This window comes from Stegastes partitus, unplaced genomic scaffold (genome assembly GCF_000690725.1).
Source record: "Stegastes partitus isolate 25-593 unplaced genomic scaffold, Stegastes_partitus-1.0.2 Scaffold441, whole genome shotgun sequence".
NCBI classification, from domain to species: domain Eukaryota; kingdom Metazoa; phylum Chordata; class Actinopteri; family Pomacentridae; genus Stegastes; species Stegastes partitus.
In genome coordinates, this window is record NW_007578172.1 from 115,135 (window position 1) to 130,206 (window position 15,072).

The window sequence follows — 15,072 nt, forward strand, 5'->3', positions numbered from 1 at the left end:
ACGGATTGGCTACGTTCTGACTGTAGGACTTAATGCTCATCTCGGATTTTTTTGTGAAATCCAAGTTTTTTTTAGTTTTTTCGTTCACGTTTCCAATTAAATGCGACTTGAATGTGATCTCCCATGTGGACCTGATATGACTCAAAAGTGTCCCACATGCACAGAAGAGGACACAACAACGTCACATGCAGCAGCGTGCTCAGTGTTTACGAAAGTAAACACGGATGGTGGTGGTGATGGCGGCCGCAGCTGCCGCCACCACCGATGGCACAAACGGAATTGTGACCGCTATCCTAAACTAGCATCAGCCGCCAAGTACTGCCTGTGCGTTCAGGCCACTTCCACCCTGTCAGAGCGCTACCCCGTCGGAGCGCTCAGTGGTCCCCCTGACCGCGCTGAATATTCGGATACTCCTCATTAATTGGGCCTGAATATCCAGAGACCAGAAAGTTCTGTTTGGACCAGCCCTACTAGTTATTATAACAGCTATGAACAACAATTAACAACAAATTACCCTTCATACATCAAGCCCTCCTTGTATCTCGACCTCCGTCTTGACAATCCGACAGCCTTGCTGTCCGACATAAAAGAAGGTTTTACATTTAGTGTCGGATTATCGAGTCACGACCGTATATATATTTTTTACATATACATATTAAATTGCTACATAATGCATTTTATAATTCTAACTTATACGTAACATTTTGTACCTTTTGTTTTCCCTTCTGCCCCTCTGACGAGCACAACTCTTCTTCTACTCTGGAGCTCATTTCTCTCTTATTTCTTGCGCAGGTGTCCTGGGAGGGGGGAGGATGCAGCGGGGGTCGTCAGTAGACAGCAGTGGGTCCAGGTTCACTCCTCTGGTGGTGGTGGAACTGGCCTCCAACACCAAGGAAGAGGCAGTTGCATGGCTGCTCAGCAGGATAAGAGACCAGCAGCAGAATGGAGGTATGGAAGTTCATCTGCTCTCCTCTATTAGTTGCTTTCTGTGTGGTTTTTTTTTGTTTGTTTTGTTGTTTTTTTTACTACACTGATTATTTAAAATGTCATTTCTTCCAGGTGCTGAGTTGTTCGTGGAGCAGTTGGGTCCTGGAATTGATGCTCAGGAGAAGGAAAACCCCAACATATTTCTGGTGGGGGCCTCCTGGCAGAGGCTGCTCTCTGGTGCTGAGGATGTGGGCCTCTTCAAGGAATACAGTGATGGGTCCATGAGGGGCTTTACACGTGCCAACAAACACAACTTCAAAGACTTTAATGGTAAAGTCTGACAGGGTCTCAGCGGCGCTCATGTATGCGCTGCTTCACGACACTTCATGTCACTGTCCCATTTCTAACAAAGACAAAATCACACATGTTCCATTGTGCTATTGTGTTGGTAAAATGTCAAAATTATGTTGAAATGGAATTTCCTCTCTCTTTTCATATGAAGAGAGAAAAAACATTCCCCCTGGTATTCAGCTAAATAACAAAAATATAGTGTATAATTGTACATCATATCTATTTGTCCTTTCAAGATTCATTTTAATTGTTAGTCCTTCATTACTGCTAAATAAGTTGCCTGCTGTTTGGTAGCAGGATCATTGTTCATTATTGTCACTGTTCAAGCATGTCTGATTGCTAATCGTCAGTGCTCCAAGCCTTCAAACTCCAAAATCAAAAGAGGTGTCAGAACAAACTGCTGTCATTGCAGCTGATACACTCTGACTGCAGTATTGGTCACAGTTTGAGATGACTGGCCTCCCGATCACAGCCTCTGAATTGTAGCCGTATTGCTGTTTAACATGCCTTTGATGTGAATGTCACCGTGGCTGTTTGTTTGCTGTTTGTCTCTGATCTGCTCTGTCTCTCCAGGGGATGGAGACGACTTCCTCAGTATGGCTGAGTGTCAGTACATTATCAAACATGAACTGGAAACACTGCGAGCCAAAGATGAGACTCATGTACCAGGACACAGCCAGGCCAAGCTCTACCCCGGGAAATCTATCAGTGAGTCTCTGTCCACATCTCACTCAGTTTAGATTTAAATGAGCTTTATAGTGATCCACTTACTGATGTTTTATTACTTGTTAAGTATTTAACTCACTCAAATAGACAAAAGAAGACATTTTCATCTGCCTATTTTAGCTATAAATGCTATTTAAACAATAATTAAATTTATAGTATTTAGATTTTGGAAGCTTTGTTGGATTAAACAAGCAGTTTAAAACATCATCTTGGACTCTGGAACCTTGTGATTGGCATCTTCACTGTTGAGTCTAAAAGCATTCATCGGCCTAGCTGAAAATAATGGTTAAGAGCTGCTGACATTCTGTAACATAATGATCTGAAAGAACATGTGTACATGATGATTTTTGCCAAGAGAATCAATTAGTATAGTAATGGTTGTTGGTTGCATTATACAAATGGCCACAAATTATTAAGCAACAGCCACTGACTACTGACTCTTGTGTAAATGATGTCAAAGCAGTAATACTACACTCTTTCACCTTGTAGCATAGTTTATCAGTTCCAGCTTTTGACAGGATTTTACTATTTTATTTTCTACATGACTTAGAAATACTATAGTAGTAGTAGCGTTGTTAAGTTGCAAAAATGAAGGCAGCACAACTCAGCCTCCACCTCTCCTTGGGAACAGACTAACACAGCCTTTCTCCCCCACTGCCGCCTTTGTACCTCCCTCTCTCTTGCCGTCTATCTCGCTCTCTCTGTGGCTGCAGTATGGAAACAATAAATATGCAAATGCAGTGAAATATTCCCAACGCGAGATAAGGAAGCAATGAACTTGCAGTGGAGATAGGATGCCTCTATTCAGCGCTTGTGTTTGACAAATCGCATTAAAGCAGAATGTAATCATTTTCGACAAATGATGCACTCAAGAAATAGCAGATGAAATGATAGAGCTTTCATGTACTTGTATTTAGTCGCTGTGTATTGGACAATAGGAATTCTTGCTATAGACAGTGCATTGTGTACAATGGGCAAGCTCCCAGCTATTGTTTGCCTGTCCTTGTTTTAGAAAATTAAGCTGCATGTTTACTTAGTTGGGAAAGTGAGTTCAGACAAACAATAGTGAGGTATAAAAATACTACAAAGACGTTTTATCATCTTCCCAAAAGTCAGCAAAGCATGTTCCAAATATTTCACAGGAAATATGCATTTACCAAAATACCGAAACATATTTTTATTCATCGCAATGTACATTATTAAACAGATCAGAATGGTATGATGCTAGCAGGAAGTAACACGCATGTTTTCTTATTTATGTCTTAGTTCGCAGACTGCTGTCCAAAGGGATTCTGGTCCAGATTTTTCCTCTGCATGAAAAGGAAGAACTAAAGAAGCTCTCTTTTTCTTGGTATAAAAAGGTGAAGTTGTCCCTTCAGCCTCTTGGTAAGTGGAAGATGTATCCCGATCTCTCATTGTTTCTCTTGAAAACGTTGTGAGGATTGAGAGTAGTCCACATTATGTAGGATAAACAGTTGCTTTGTGTGTAGTGGGACTGTGGTCAGACGAGGGCCGCACCTTACACTGTTCCCTATAACAATGTATAAAGGTCTTGAAATCCTTATTATTTACTTTGGATGATTCATTTGTTCCCCTTATTTCCTGTAAGATTTACAATAATTTCTTATTTTGTCAGTTTTTGACTGAACATCTGTCAGTGTTCCTGTCAGTGCTCTAACACACTGCTGTCTTTGTCATTCTCTTTCCTTAGATGACATCAGACACTACTATGGTGAGGGACAGGCCCTCTACTTTGGCTTTCTGGAGTACTTCACCTTTGCCCTAGTACCGATGGCCCTCATTGGGGTGCCTTACTATCTGTTTGACTGGGAGGACTACGACAAATATGTGGTCTTTGCTGTGTTCAACTTGATCTGGTGCACTGTTATCCTAGAGGTATGGACACTGATTTTACTCTCATATAAATCATTATATAATATATATATATATCAGTGCATATAGCTTTTTGGAAAACATGGTTTTCATTCAAGTGTACACCTGGTTGTGTTACAAGAGTCATTTCAGGAATTTTAGATGTCCCAGACAAGAAGTCCTATTTAATTATTTTTCAAAAATATTTCATGATTTTAGAATAATGCTCTTGAGGCAGTATGAGCAGTGTTTTTATTTTTACCATTGCATGGTTCACATTGCACATCAGTGACACATGAACATGGGATAAATGAGTAAAACACAAATATAAATACTCTAAATCGTTTCAGTAAAGATGCTAATACTTTATCTACCAATGCTGTATTTTCTTGATGCTGAAAAGTCTTTGTTTCATAACCCTTTTCTTTGCATATCAAAGGGCTACAGGGCAATAGATATTTTTTTTTCTTCATTCATTCCATTCACTGTTGCTTCTGGCTGTGTGTATTTGCTTTGTATTCTTTTCATACCTCTTTAACACTGAGATAAACTGCAAGTTACACTTTTCAAAGAAATCAAGGCTTTACTGTAGTGCAAATAAGTTGCTATAAGAGAACGTCTGTGGTTGAAGTTCCATTAATTAACAACAAATCAAAAAAAGACTTATGCAGACTGACAGCAATGAAACAGCAGAATTGTAGTTTTTAATTGGAATGAAAAATATGAACAAAGAAATAATGAAACTGAGGAATAGCTTGAGTCTTTTTTTCAGACAGGAAACAGCAGAACATTTTTTTCTGAGCCCATTAAAGAACCCTTAAATTCCACCTTCCATCACAGTAGTTTCAGCCTGACTGAAGTTCAGGTCATCTTGCGTCGCATCAAGGGAAATCTGATGAGTTTGTTGTTGCCTTTGCTGCTTACTCATCCCCCTCTGCTCCTGAACTGACACAGCAGCTTCAGCTGGAGGAGTTGGGAGAGGTGGTAGAGTTGCATTACAGCAGAGCCTTGTTCTGGACTGGTTCAGACTGGCTGACTGTCAAACCCTCCTGAATGGGAGGAGATTTGAGATTGCAGAGCAAAAGAGGTGGTAGAGCAGAAACAACAGCAGAGTCAGGTTCTCTGCTGGACCTCTTACTCGCATTGTACTCCAGGACTGAAGTGTAGAGGAGGTTCATAAGTGGAGGTCTGAGAAGTGATGAAACCCATCAACAGAAGAAAATTATTGCAGCATGTGGCTGGAATGTTTGGTCTGGCTGTGGGCTATCTGAAAGCTACTGTACTTGTTCATCCAAACCAGTGTTTGCAGTTAATTCAGCACTGAGGGCCAGAGGATCTTTTGGAGAAATGACAGCCTTACCTAAATCTCTGTGTGGCTCAGGGTGCTTCTTCTGGTCAGGCTTTTCATCCACATCTGCAGCAGGGCTATTATGACCTTTGCATCATCTACCACATCTGCTGGCTGGGACAGTTGTCTTTGGTTTGTGGATTTGCAGGCTGGCTTGTCTCTGTCTGAGTCTGAGGCTCAAACTTTGGGGACCAGCTTCATCACTACCTCCTGTGGGACCAATAGAGCCTGAGAAATGATTTAGGAATATTGAAAACAAGAAGACATGACCTCTGGTGAAACTAGCAGCCTTCTTGTTTAGCCACATGTCTCTCTTTTGCATGCTGGTGTTGACCACACACACCAGCTTAAGAGAGGCTGAAATCATTAAATTCAGAATCCCACACCTCCACTCTCAATGTGCTCTTGTACTTTTCTACTGGAAGCTCAGCCATATCTCCAGCAGTCACCTTCAGAAAGGAGCTGTGCCTTCTGCTGAAGCTTTAAAAGTTCAGCCACCAACGCAATCTTTGATTTATAGCAGTTGATGTGGGAGCAAATCTGCAGAGTGCATTTACATATAACTTGTCAAATTACACCCTGATGGCTCTGTAGAGGTCTCTGCGTCCATCAGTAAACTGCATTTCATTTTTTTATTTATTTATTTTTTAAATGTAAGGATTGGTTAGTGTTGTACTTACCTCTGTAGACATAAAGTATGCAACTTTACCAAATAAACTCTTTAGATGGATTAAGAAACCTGATGATTTTCATATTTTTAAATTCAGTGTCTCCATTGTGTGAAGTGGACATACAATATAATGATGTATTCAGTTCAAAAACATTGTACATTGTTAGCTACAGAATAAGAAAAACAGTGGTTAGCAGCATCAACTGCTTCAGTTTGGCTGTTGTTTTGTCTCATTACTATGTATTAGTTCATTGACAGAGGTAGTGTTTATTGAGCAAGTGAAAATGATGTAAATAAGCCTCTCTTCCTTGATGCTTAACATATTAGTTTAAAACTGTGTTCAGACCCATATACAGTGTATCATCACCCTGTGATCACCCTACAGTTGACTACACATCACCTTCTCATTTCTAGTACATCTGTTTCGATGTGTGATCATGACAGATAATCATATGAGCATGATTTCTAAGATCAGGCTGAGCTGTTGTTTAAAACCTGTATTTACACCTTTTGCTTCATTCAACTTTAAGACTGTTCAGCACTTCATAAGAGTCCTCGTCCAGGCTTTCTTGATGTGTGTCTAGTATAATGATTTGCAGTGTACTCAGACATTTCTCACTTTTCATGTTGCCCCTCTACGCCAAAATCATTTAAATTAATTTCCCTCATTTAATTGACAATAAATTGTCCATAATAGCAAAAAAAAAAGAAAAAGAAAAGGTTTCCTGCAAATTTATTAAAGGGAAAAACTGAAATATAACAGAAAAAGGTATTCAGACTCTTTGCTCTGGCACTTAAAATGCAGCCTTTCTTTTCGATTGATCATCTTTGAGATGTTTCTACATTTTGATTCAAGTCCATCTGCGATAAATTCAAGTGATTGATCATGATTTGGGCAAAGTCTCACATCTTGCATATCAGAGCTAAAATAAGCCATGAAGTTAAAACAAACTGCCTGCCTGTTGAGTTCAGATACAGGATGGTGTTTAGCAGTCGTGGAGGTATTACAAAGAAAACAGTTTACCTTTATGCTGTTTTACTTACATTTTACAGACTACACAAATAAGGTATGAGTCAAAAAAATAACTGACCCATTATTTGTTAAGGAGTTGGTTATGACTGCAAGAATTACGTACACCACAACAAAAAATGTTATTCACATTGCCCTACGCTGCTGAAAGCATTGGATAACCTCATGTGGGAATACAACTTCAGGGCTTTAAGAGGAGCAGTTAGACTATAAAAACATTGTCGGAATACTGTAGATGTGCATTAACATATTAAAGTATCGACTGAAAGAGTAGCAGACTATTGAAAGCTGAGTAACTGATTTGCTAAACTTTTCCTCCCCCAGTTATGGAAGCGATTCAGTGCCTCACTGGCCTACCGCTGGGGCACACTGAGCAGGAAAAAGGCCTTTGAAGAACCTCGGCCTGGGTTTCATGGTGTCCTCGGGTTCAACCCTGTGACAGGACGCGAGGAGCCCGTCTATCCCACAGCCAAGAGGCACCTGCGAATCTACCTTGTGTCCCTGCCTTTTGTCCTGCTCTGTCTCTACCTGTCCCTCTACGTCATGATGATCTACTTCCACATGGAGGGATGGGCGCTGACGATCCACGATGAGGACCCCACGTTCTGGACAGGAATACTGTTGTTTATTCCCAGTATTATCTACGCTGTGGTCATAGAGATCATGAACCTCATCTACAGATATGCCGCTGAGTTCCTCACTGAGTGGGGTGAGTAGTTCTGTCATGTTCTAAATCTATTTTAGGAAGTTCCAGTATAAAAACAATGTAAATCAAATCATGCACTACATTAAGTTTAGGGAGTTTATGAAACAACAATTATAAACATGTTTTCTGCCTCACAAATATGAGAATTAGCTGCTTTTATTTTCATAGTAGAGTAATTGCTTGAGGTTCATCTAAAGATGTTACACTAGGTCCTATTGACTTGTAATGGACCTTTTTCACTATTCAGTCATGTTTTATAGACTAAATAGGTAATCTATTAATTGAGGGAAGAATTTTTTATCTATATGATGACCTTGCAAACTAAAATGCAGATGATATTACCTGTGATAAGCTGTAAGCGTGAATGTATTATTTAAGAGTTGAGTTTTAGTTGCTGACTTGCTTCTCCTCTTGGTGTTTAGAAAACCACAGACTAGAGTCTTCATATCAGAATCACTTGGTCCTCAAAGTACTAGTTGTGAGTATAAATAACAACATTCCAAAATTCACTCTTTGTTGATCAGACTGCAGTTTTTCTTGTCACCACCAACTTATATCTGTTCTGCCTTGTTTCTGTTTAGTTCAACTTCTTCAACTGTTTCGCCTCGCTGTTCTACATCGCCTTTGTTATGCAGGACATGGTGCTGCTCAGACAGGTAGGCCTACCTTCCCTTTATTCAACATTTACTTGTATTCTGTTTCTTTTTATTCTTTTTTTTTTCTACTTCAGTCCTTCCCTAAGTTTTCCATAATTGTATTTGCTTTCATAGTTTACTTGTTCTCCATAGTTTACTTCTATCTTCTTTTCTTATTCTGTTGATATTTTCCCCCTTCCTTGATTCCTTTACATATTTGATCTTCATACCTGACCACTGTACCTTCCTGTGTCTTTCTTTGTGTTTTTTTCTTTCTATACTTTTATGCATTTTACTTTTTAACACACTCACTAATTTGTCTTCCCTCCTTTCCCCTCTCACGATCTCTGACTTCTCTTGCATCTTTCTGTTTGTTGTTGACTTTGCACAGAGCCTGGCCACCTTGTTAATCACGAGTCAGATCTTGAATCAGTTCATGGAAGCCTTCCTGCCCTACTGGCTCCAGAGGAGGCGCAACAAAAAGGTTATCCGCAAAGTCCAGAAACAAAAAACTTTGGAGGAAAAAGAGCTTCCTCTGGAAGAGCAGGTGCGGCTGGAGGCCGACATGAGCACGTACTTGGTCAGTACACCTCGTCTTCATTCAAATATGAATCTAATAAAAATCAAAATCAATACACCAGACAAATTACTATGATGTCTTCTTTAGCATCCTTTAATTTGTGGTTGTGTGTGGGTTTGTGCCTCTTTGTGCCTCTTAACTTCTTTCAGGGAACATTTGATGACTATCTGGAGCTGTTCCTTCTGTTTGGATATGTCAGTCTGTTCTCCTGCGTCTACCCTCTAGCTGCTGTCCTAGTGGTGTTAAACAACATCACTGAGGTTTATTCTGATGCCTTCAAAATGTGTCGAGTGTTCAAACGACCCTTCTCTGACCCAGCTGCAAACATAGGAGTTTGGCAGGTGAGACACGCAAGCACAGCGAGCCTGTGTGAACTATAATGTCAGATTGTTTCTGCAACTTTTGTGGATTTTTCAGATTTTTCTTGACACATGCAAGGTAGTTTATGTTTTGTTTTTTTTTAGGAAAAGCTAAACACAAAAGATATATGATGTTCTTTTTTTTTTTTTAAAAAAAACAAAGACCAAAAGCAAAGGTTTAAATATTACTAAAAAGCTTCATACTCGCAAATGATACTCATATCCTCCATATCCTTGTTGAAATATTGAGTGTCCTCCTGAAATGTTATCCGAGTGCACTGTCAATGAGAACATTATAGCTCCCTAGGGCAAAATATTGTTAGCCTTATTTTTAACATGCAGTCCTAATCTGAAGAGAGCTGGTTGATTAAGAACAGCATACTGTTTCACTTACTCTACAATGTGCCCAGCTGGCAAAAAATGGTCTCCATTTTTGGAAACAAATCGTTGACTGTTGCTGTCTTTCTGTCTCTGTCCAGCTTGCCTTTGAGGCCATGAGTGTGATAGCTGTTGTTACCAACTGTGCGCTGATCGGCATGTCCCCACAAGTCAAAGCTTACTTTCCTGACTCAGAGACACAGCTAATACTGTGGACAGTGGCTATTGAGGTAATTCATACACATGCATGCACAAAGACACTCCCATGTAATTCAACATATAAATTAACTATATACATAGAAGAGTAGCGTTGCGTATGTGATTACTTTGCAGCACAACAATAGCATTGTAATTGTTTTGGGGTCACTTATTACAAAACAATGCTACCAACCAACCTATAAGGAATAGGGAAAAGTCAGTTTTCCCAGAGCAATCTGCAGGATTGTCACAGAAGGTGGTCTTTTTTTCAATATCACCCATAAAACCCTGATCTGATTTTTATGCTTTTTGTTATTTGTGCCCACCTGTGTTCTAGATAGACTACTGCCAAATTCTGCCCCATTCTTACCTTTTTAAAAAGCTGTGCCACACTAACAGTCTCTATGCAGACTAAACATGTTATAATATCATCAGACACCTAGCACAAAACAGTTCTGCCATTATATCTTCTTTTACGAAGCTAGTTTAGTGTAACTCGGTTTGTTAAATGTTGGCGCACAGAACAAGGAGAACCATGTTTTGGGCTATTCTTTTTAGAATTGTATTGATCTCTGACTTATTTTGGTAGTACTCAGTATAGTGTTTGCCTTATTTTGGGCTGTGTGGACTGTGCTGCAACATTTTCTCATTAAACATATTGACAGTAATGACTTCAGGTGATTTGGCTGCAAGTGAATTATATATTTTTTTAATAGCAGAAAACGTAACTTTTCATCGTAGAAAAAAATTATGTTAACAATAGCTTAGTTAGAGCATTAGTGTCCCAGAAATGCATAATAGCAGGGTACTGAAGCAGCACATCGAAATAGAATGTCGTTTTTTTTATAAGTTGTCAAATTACACCTGTATTTTTCCAGTTATGACAGATGAGAACAGTGTGTCTGCTTTGGAAACTGTATATTTTCATTCTGTGCTAATTTGTTGGGTAAAACAATGTTCCTAAAATGCTTATGTTCAGTGTTCAGTTAACAGCACTGAAATAAAAGTTAAAGGTTCTGAATACCCCAGGCAGTTAGTCCTGCTTCTACTGGCTGTGTACTAATCAATTACATAGTGGTAGTTGAAGGGCCAGTGAATATTTCTGCTCACTAGATGGAGCCACAGTCCAAATTAGATCCTCATAGATCTGTGGGTGAGACTGGGAGGATGGGTCGTGGAGGGAGAGGGAGAGAGATTGTGTGTGCATGAGAGTGTGTGAACAAACGTTTATTGCGCTGTTCATAGTCACACTATCATTGTTTGGTGTGTGTGTGTGTGTGTGTGTTAAATCCAGAATCCCCCCCTCCATATTCTTTCTCTCTTGAGTCTACTTCTATTAACATTAACGTCAGCCCGCTCCCTTCTTCTGTGTTGTGTTCAAATAGCACAGGCATATTGCCTAACACACTCACACACACCTCATACCTCCAGAGAAAAAGTACCAAAATAACAACGCAAACATAAATAGTGAGCCTGTAGTGGGTGGATGGGTAGGGGGGGGAGGTTTCTTTAGGACATTCATAGAGAAAAAAATTGTATGTTTGTGCTGCTTTAACAAGCTCCTAGGGAATGATTGTTCTAACCATCTAGTTATCGTCTCAGACTGTAAAACACTCTCTAAAGTCTACTGCACCTCACTGTACAGCATTTCTCTGCTGATGCCAACCCAGAAACTGGGTCATATTGATCGTCTGCATGTTTGATTGAATGTGTGGTCTCCACCCACAGAGCTGAATGATAAACTCCACAGTCCATGGAAAACTTGTTCCCTGTGTGTGATCTGTCTTCTTCAGCAGCTGTCGGGATTGCCTTTTGTTTAAATAAATCTTCTTTTGTTGGGAGTTCTGTTTTGGTGAGTGATAGATTCAGTTGTTTTAGCCTCAGTTTGCCATCAGGCTACTGCGGGTTCAGACCACTGACTCTTAGATTTCTTTTGACGACCATTTGGAAACACTTGACTTTTGTCCTTTGCGCTGCCAAAACAGCCCTGACCTGTATGGGCATCAATAGAGGACCTCTGGGAGAGTCCTGGAGTCCTGGGGTTTCTGGCTCCAGGATATTGGCAGCAGATGCTTTGGGTCCTATAGGTTATTTGCTGGGGCATCAATGGGTCGAGTTTTTTCCAGTGCACCATGCTGATGCTTGATCAGATTGGGATCTGGGGAGTCTGGAGGCTCAGTCAATTTCCTGGGCTCTTTGTCTTGCTCCTTGAGTTGTTCCTGGACAGTTCTTGCAGTGTAGCAGAGTGCATTTTCCTGCTGGGGGAAGCTGCTGTCATGGAGGACACCCATCAACGTTGATCAGTGTTATTCACTTCACCTGTCAGTTGTTTTTAATGCTGTGGCTCACTGGTGCATATTGGTAACTAGGAACAACCAAATGAGTAAAGTCATTGGCGTTTTGCTACAGACACCCTGGGGACTTTCTAAAAGAGCCATTGTGGTAAACAGCTTCACTGTGGGGGCCACAGGTCATGAGCTCTGTTGATGGCAACCTGCAGCTTTTTAATTTATTGGTGGTTTCTTTGCATTTGCAACTTAGCTGACTTCATGTGAGGACCTGTGTTCTGTGACAGCTCCTGGGTTTACACATACAGAAAATTAATTTACGGTCCTGTTAACAGCTTTGTTCAATGTGTGAACCATCTCTGTTTCGTATGTCAGCATGTTAACTGTTGTTAATTAGCACTAAACATTGGGTGCAATAGTATCCGTTTTGGGGGTATTTTTTTAATACAACGAACTATTTAACAAATTAAAGATTTAACTTAATGGTACAAGATGAAAAGTTATAGCATCATGAAAGGCATTATAATTGTTCCTGAGGGGACCATGAATATCTGCACTAGGGCCCGACCGATATGGATTTTTCGAGGCCGATGCTGATTCCGATATTTGGCAGAAAAAAATTATTTCTGCAGTTACTTACTGGCTTTTAAGCTGTTAGCTAACACTATACTAGGTTGGCATCACGACAGCCATGTCATTGCTAACATAAACAGACAGGGAGTAGCTTAAGCTAGGTTAGCACAACTTTAGCAATGCAACGTGAATGAAGAGCATGACCGACGCAACGAAGCACGCGTCAGTTGTCATGACATATGGCAAAGAGAGTTAAAGTGAAACAGGAGACATGTTGAGTCTTTGTTAATGTCACAACGACGTTATGAACTTATCTGTCAGTAGCTCCGCTCAGCCCACTCCTGTGATGCTGCCTGGATGTAGCTTCCTCCTGTACTACTAAAAAGACAGCGGTGAGGACTGAGGACTGAATGGAGTCAGAGCTCCATCTAGTGGACAAATGGCACAACAGCAGCATTCTGCACGACTGACATTTAACAGCATTTACTGTTTAATGAGAAAACAAGAATATATCAGTGTTAAATGGCAAAACTCCAGCCGATGATTATTTTGAAAAGGGCTATAATCGGCCCTAATCTGCACCAATTGTAACAACAATCCATTCAATACCTGTGAAGACATGTATGTTATGAATGTGAATCTCATAATAACACAGGATTCGTTCTCACTGGGACTGTATTGTGATGTTAATGTTACCACCTTATTTCATGGCACTTTCTCCAGCCAGTTGTTGAAATGTTTCAGTCTGGACCGAAGTCAGCTGACTGGCCAACAATACCATCCACAGATGCATGAGATTAGCATTCCTAGAGCTGTGAATAAGTTATCAAAGATTCGTAGCAATTAGACTCAAAATCACATTTCCATGGGCTGACGTAATTAGTGTGTATTTGTACAAAGCACTACTGTGGAATCAATTATTTTATTGTTAAAAAAAACACTGACAGTGTCTTCCTCCATAATGTCTAAATCCAGGAAGGTAACAGAAGTATACACTCAAGCTTTTCATTTGCTTTGGACATTATTTGACATTTTAGTAAAAACTTCAAACTTGACCTGCTGACCTTTACCTTAAATACTCGAAAAACCTTTACACAAGACATGCTATACATTTTGAAGACTACAACCATAATTTGTTGAGCACATTAAGACTCCTCAGAGGATCAACTCCCTAATATTTCTTCTCCCTTCACTTTTATAACACAGGCTAATATCCATGAGATTCAGCAGTCTCATTTCTGTTACCAAATGGGTAACGTTTTTTAATCACTTTTATCATGACCTTTGTTTTTGTCCTCAGGACAGACATTAAATGTGTAACCTCTCTGCTGGTAATGCTGTAACGCTACAGAAGTGTAGCATGAGCAGCACATTAGCAGAGCAGCAGCCACGTCATTGTTTTATTTGTTTCTATAGGAGGTATTTAGGTGCAGTAGACTGTAGGTCCCCTGTGTTTTGGCAGTGATTGTAGTTATGCCCATGAGACAGAAGAAACAGACTTGAATAAAAATAATACACTTTAGGCAGGTTGTAACAGCAGATTTCATTCGTAAAGCAGGAGCTGTTTCACAGTCTGTGTAAAGATCTGTACTGTTTCAATCTAAAACTGAAAGATGTTGTTGAACTGCCTCTTGTGTAGACATGGTGCTAATAAAATAATCAGGTGTGTTGATTGTTCTGTCCAACACTTTTGTATTGTTTGGGTTTAATGTGCATGAGCTGCAAGCAGAGGTTCAGGCTTGGAGACTTGTTGATTGAAAGCCCCAAAGGGATGTTAGGAGAGTCACACAGGGAGCATGCCACCTCTCATCCATCCCTGCCGCCTTCAAACAGTCTTCTAGGTTGAATGGAAGTGAACATGACTTTTTATAGCAGTAGACTGCACTTTGGCCCTGGGGGTGGTGTTCTGTCTCTGACATATATTCTGCCCCCTCACCTGAATAAGGAGAGGAGGCGAGATGCTGCTCTGGAGAACACACAAAAATAACCGGGGCAGCTCACAGCGTGTGTGAGGCTATTACTCTCTGTAGTTTTGTATACCAGTGATCTATCCTACCATGGCGTCCTGCATGTGACGACACACTACATCAGTTAGAACCGTCATGTATACGTTTGTATGTGCTTTGCTCTATAGTGTACATGACGGGCCTGTGATAGAAGGCTCAAATCAAAGTCGAGATAAGAGGAATGAAAAGGAGTTGATAAATAAAATGATGGTGGAAACAGGAGGCAGATGATGGAGAAACAGTGAGGAAGGAATGGCTTGAGAGAACAACTGACAGGTCTGAGGAGAGAGAGAAGAGGCAGAGAAAACCAGTGCCTGTGTGTGTATGATGAATGTGAGTCACTAGCTGATTGTACATCTAAGCACGTTCCTGCCTGTTACCATCCAGCACATTTCCTAGAATAGAGCAAGCAGGCTATTAAAGAG

General features: G+C 40.3%; 1 protein-coding gene across 3 annotated transcripts in view; it reads left to right on the forward strand.

The window, feature by feature from the left end:
- ano10a (anoctamin 10a) overlaps nt 1-15,072 on the forward strand; it is a 35,346-nt gene that overhangs the window by 3,071 nt on the left and 17,203 nt on the right. For all 3 annotated transcript variants that reach the window (XM_008286196.1, XM_008286195.1, XM_008286197.1), the window contains exons 3-13: nt 793-948; nt 1,060-1,257; nt 1,852-1,986; nt 3,271-3,390; nt 3,716-3,900; nt 7,249-7,633; nt 8,053-8,108; nt 8,212-8,286; nt 8,657-8,845; nt 8,995-9,186; nt 9,684-9,812. In XM_008286196.1, the coding sequence (XP_008284418.1) occupies nt 813-948; nt 1,060-1,257; nt 1,852-1,986; nt 3,271-3,390; nt 3,716-3,900; nt 7,249-7,633; nt 8,053-8,108; nt 8,212-8,286; nt 8,657-8,845; nt 8,995-9,186; nt 9,684-9,812 (1,800 nt within the window). In that variant the 5' untranslated portion in view covers nt 793-812. The remainder of the gene's footprint in view (nt 1-792; nt 949-1,059; nt 1,258-1,851; nt 1,987-3,270; nt 3,391-3,715; nt 3,901-7,248; nt 7,634-8,052; nt 8,109-8,211; nt 8,287-8,656; nt 8,846-8,994; nt 9,187-9,683; nt 9,813-15,072) is intronic.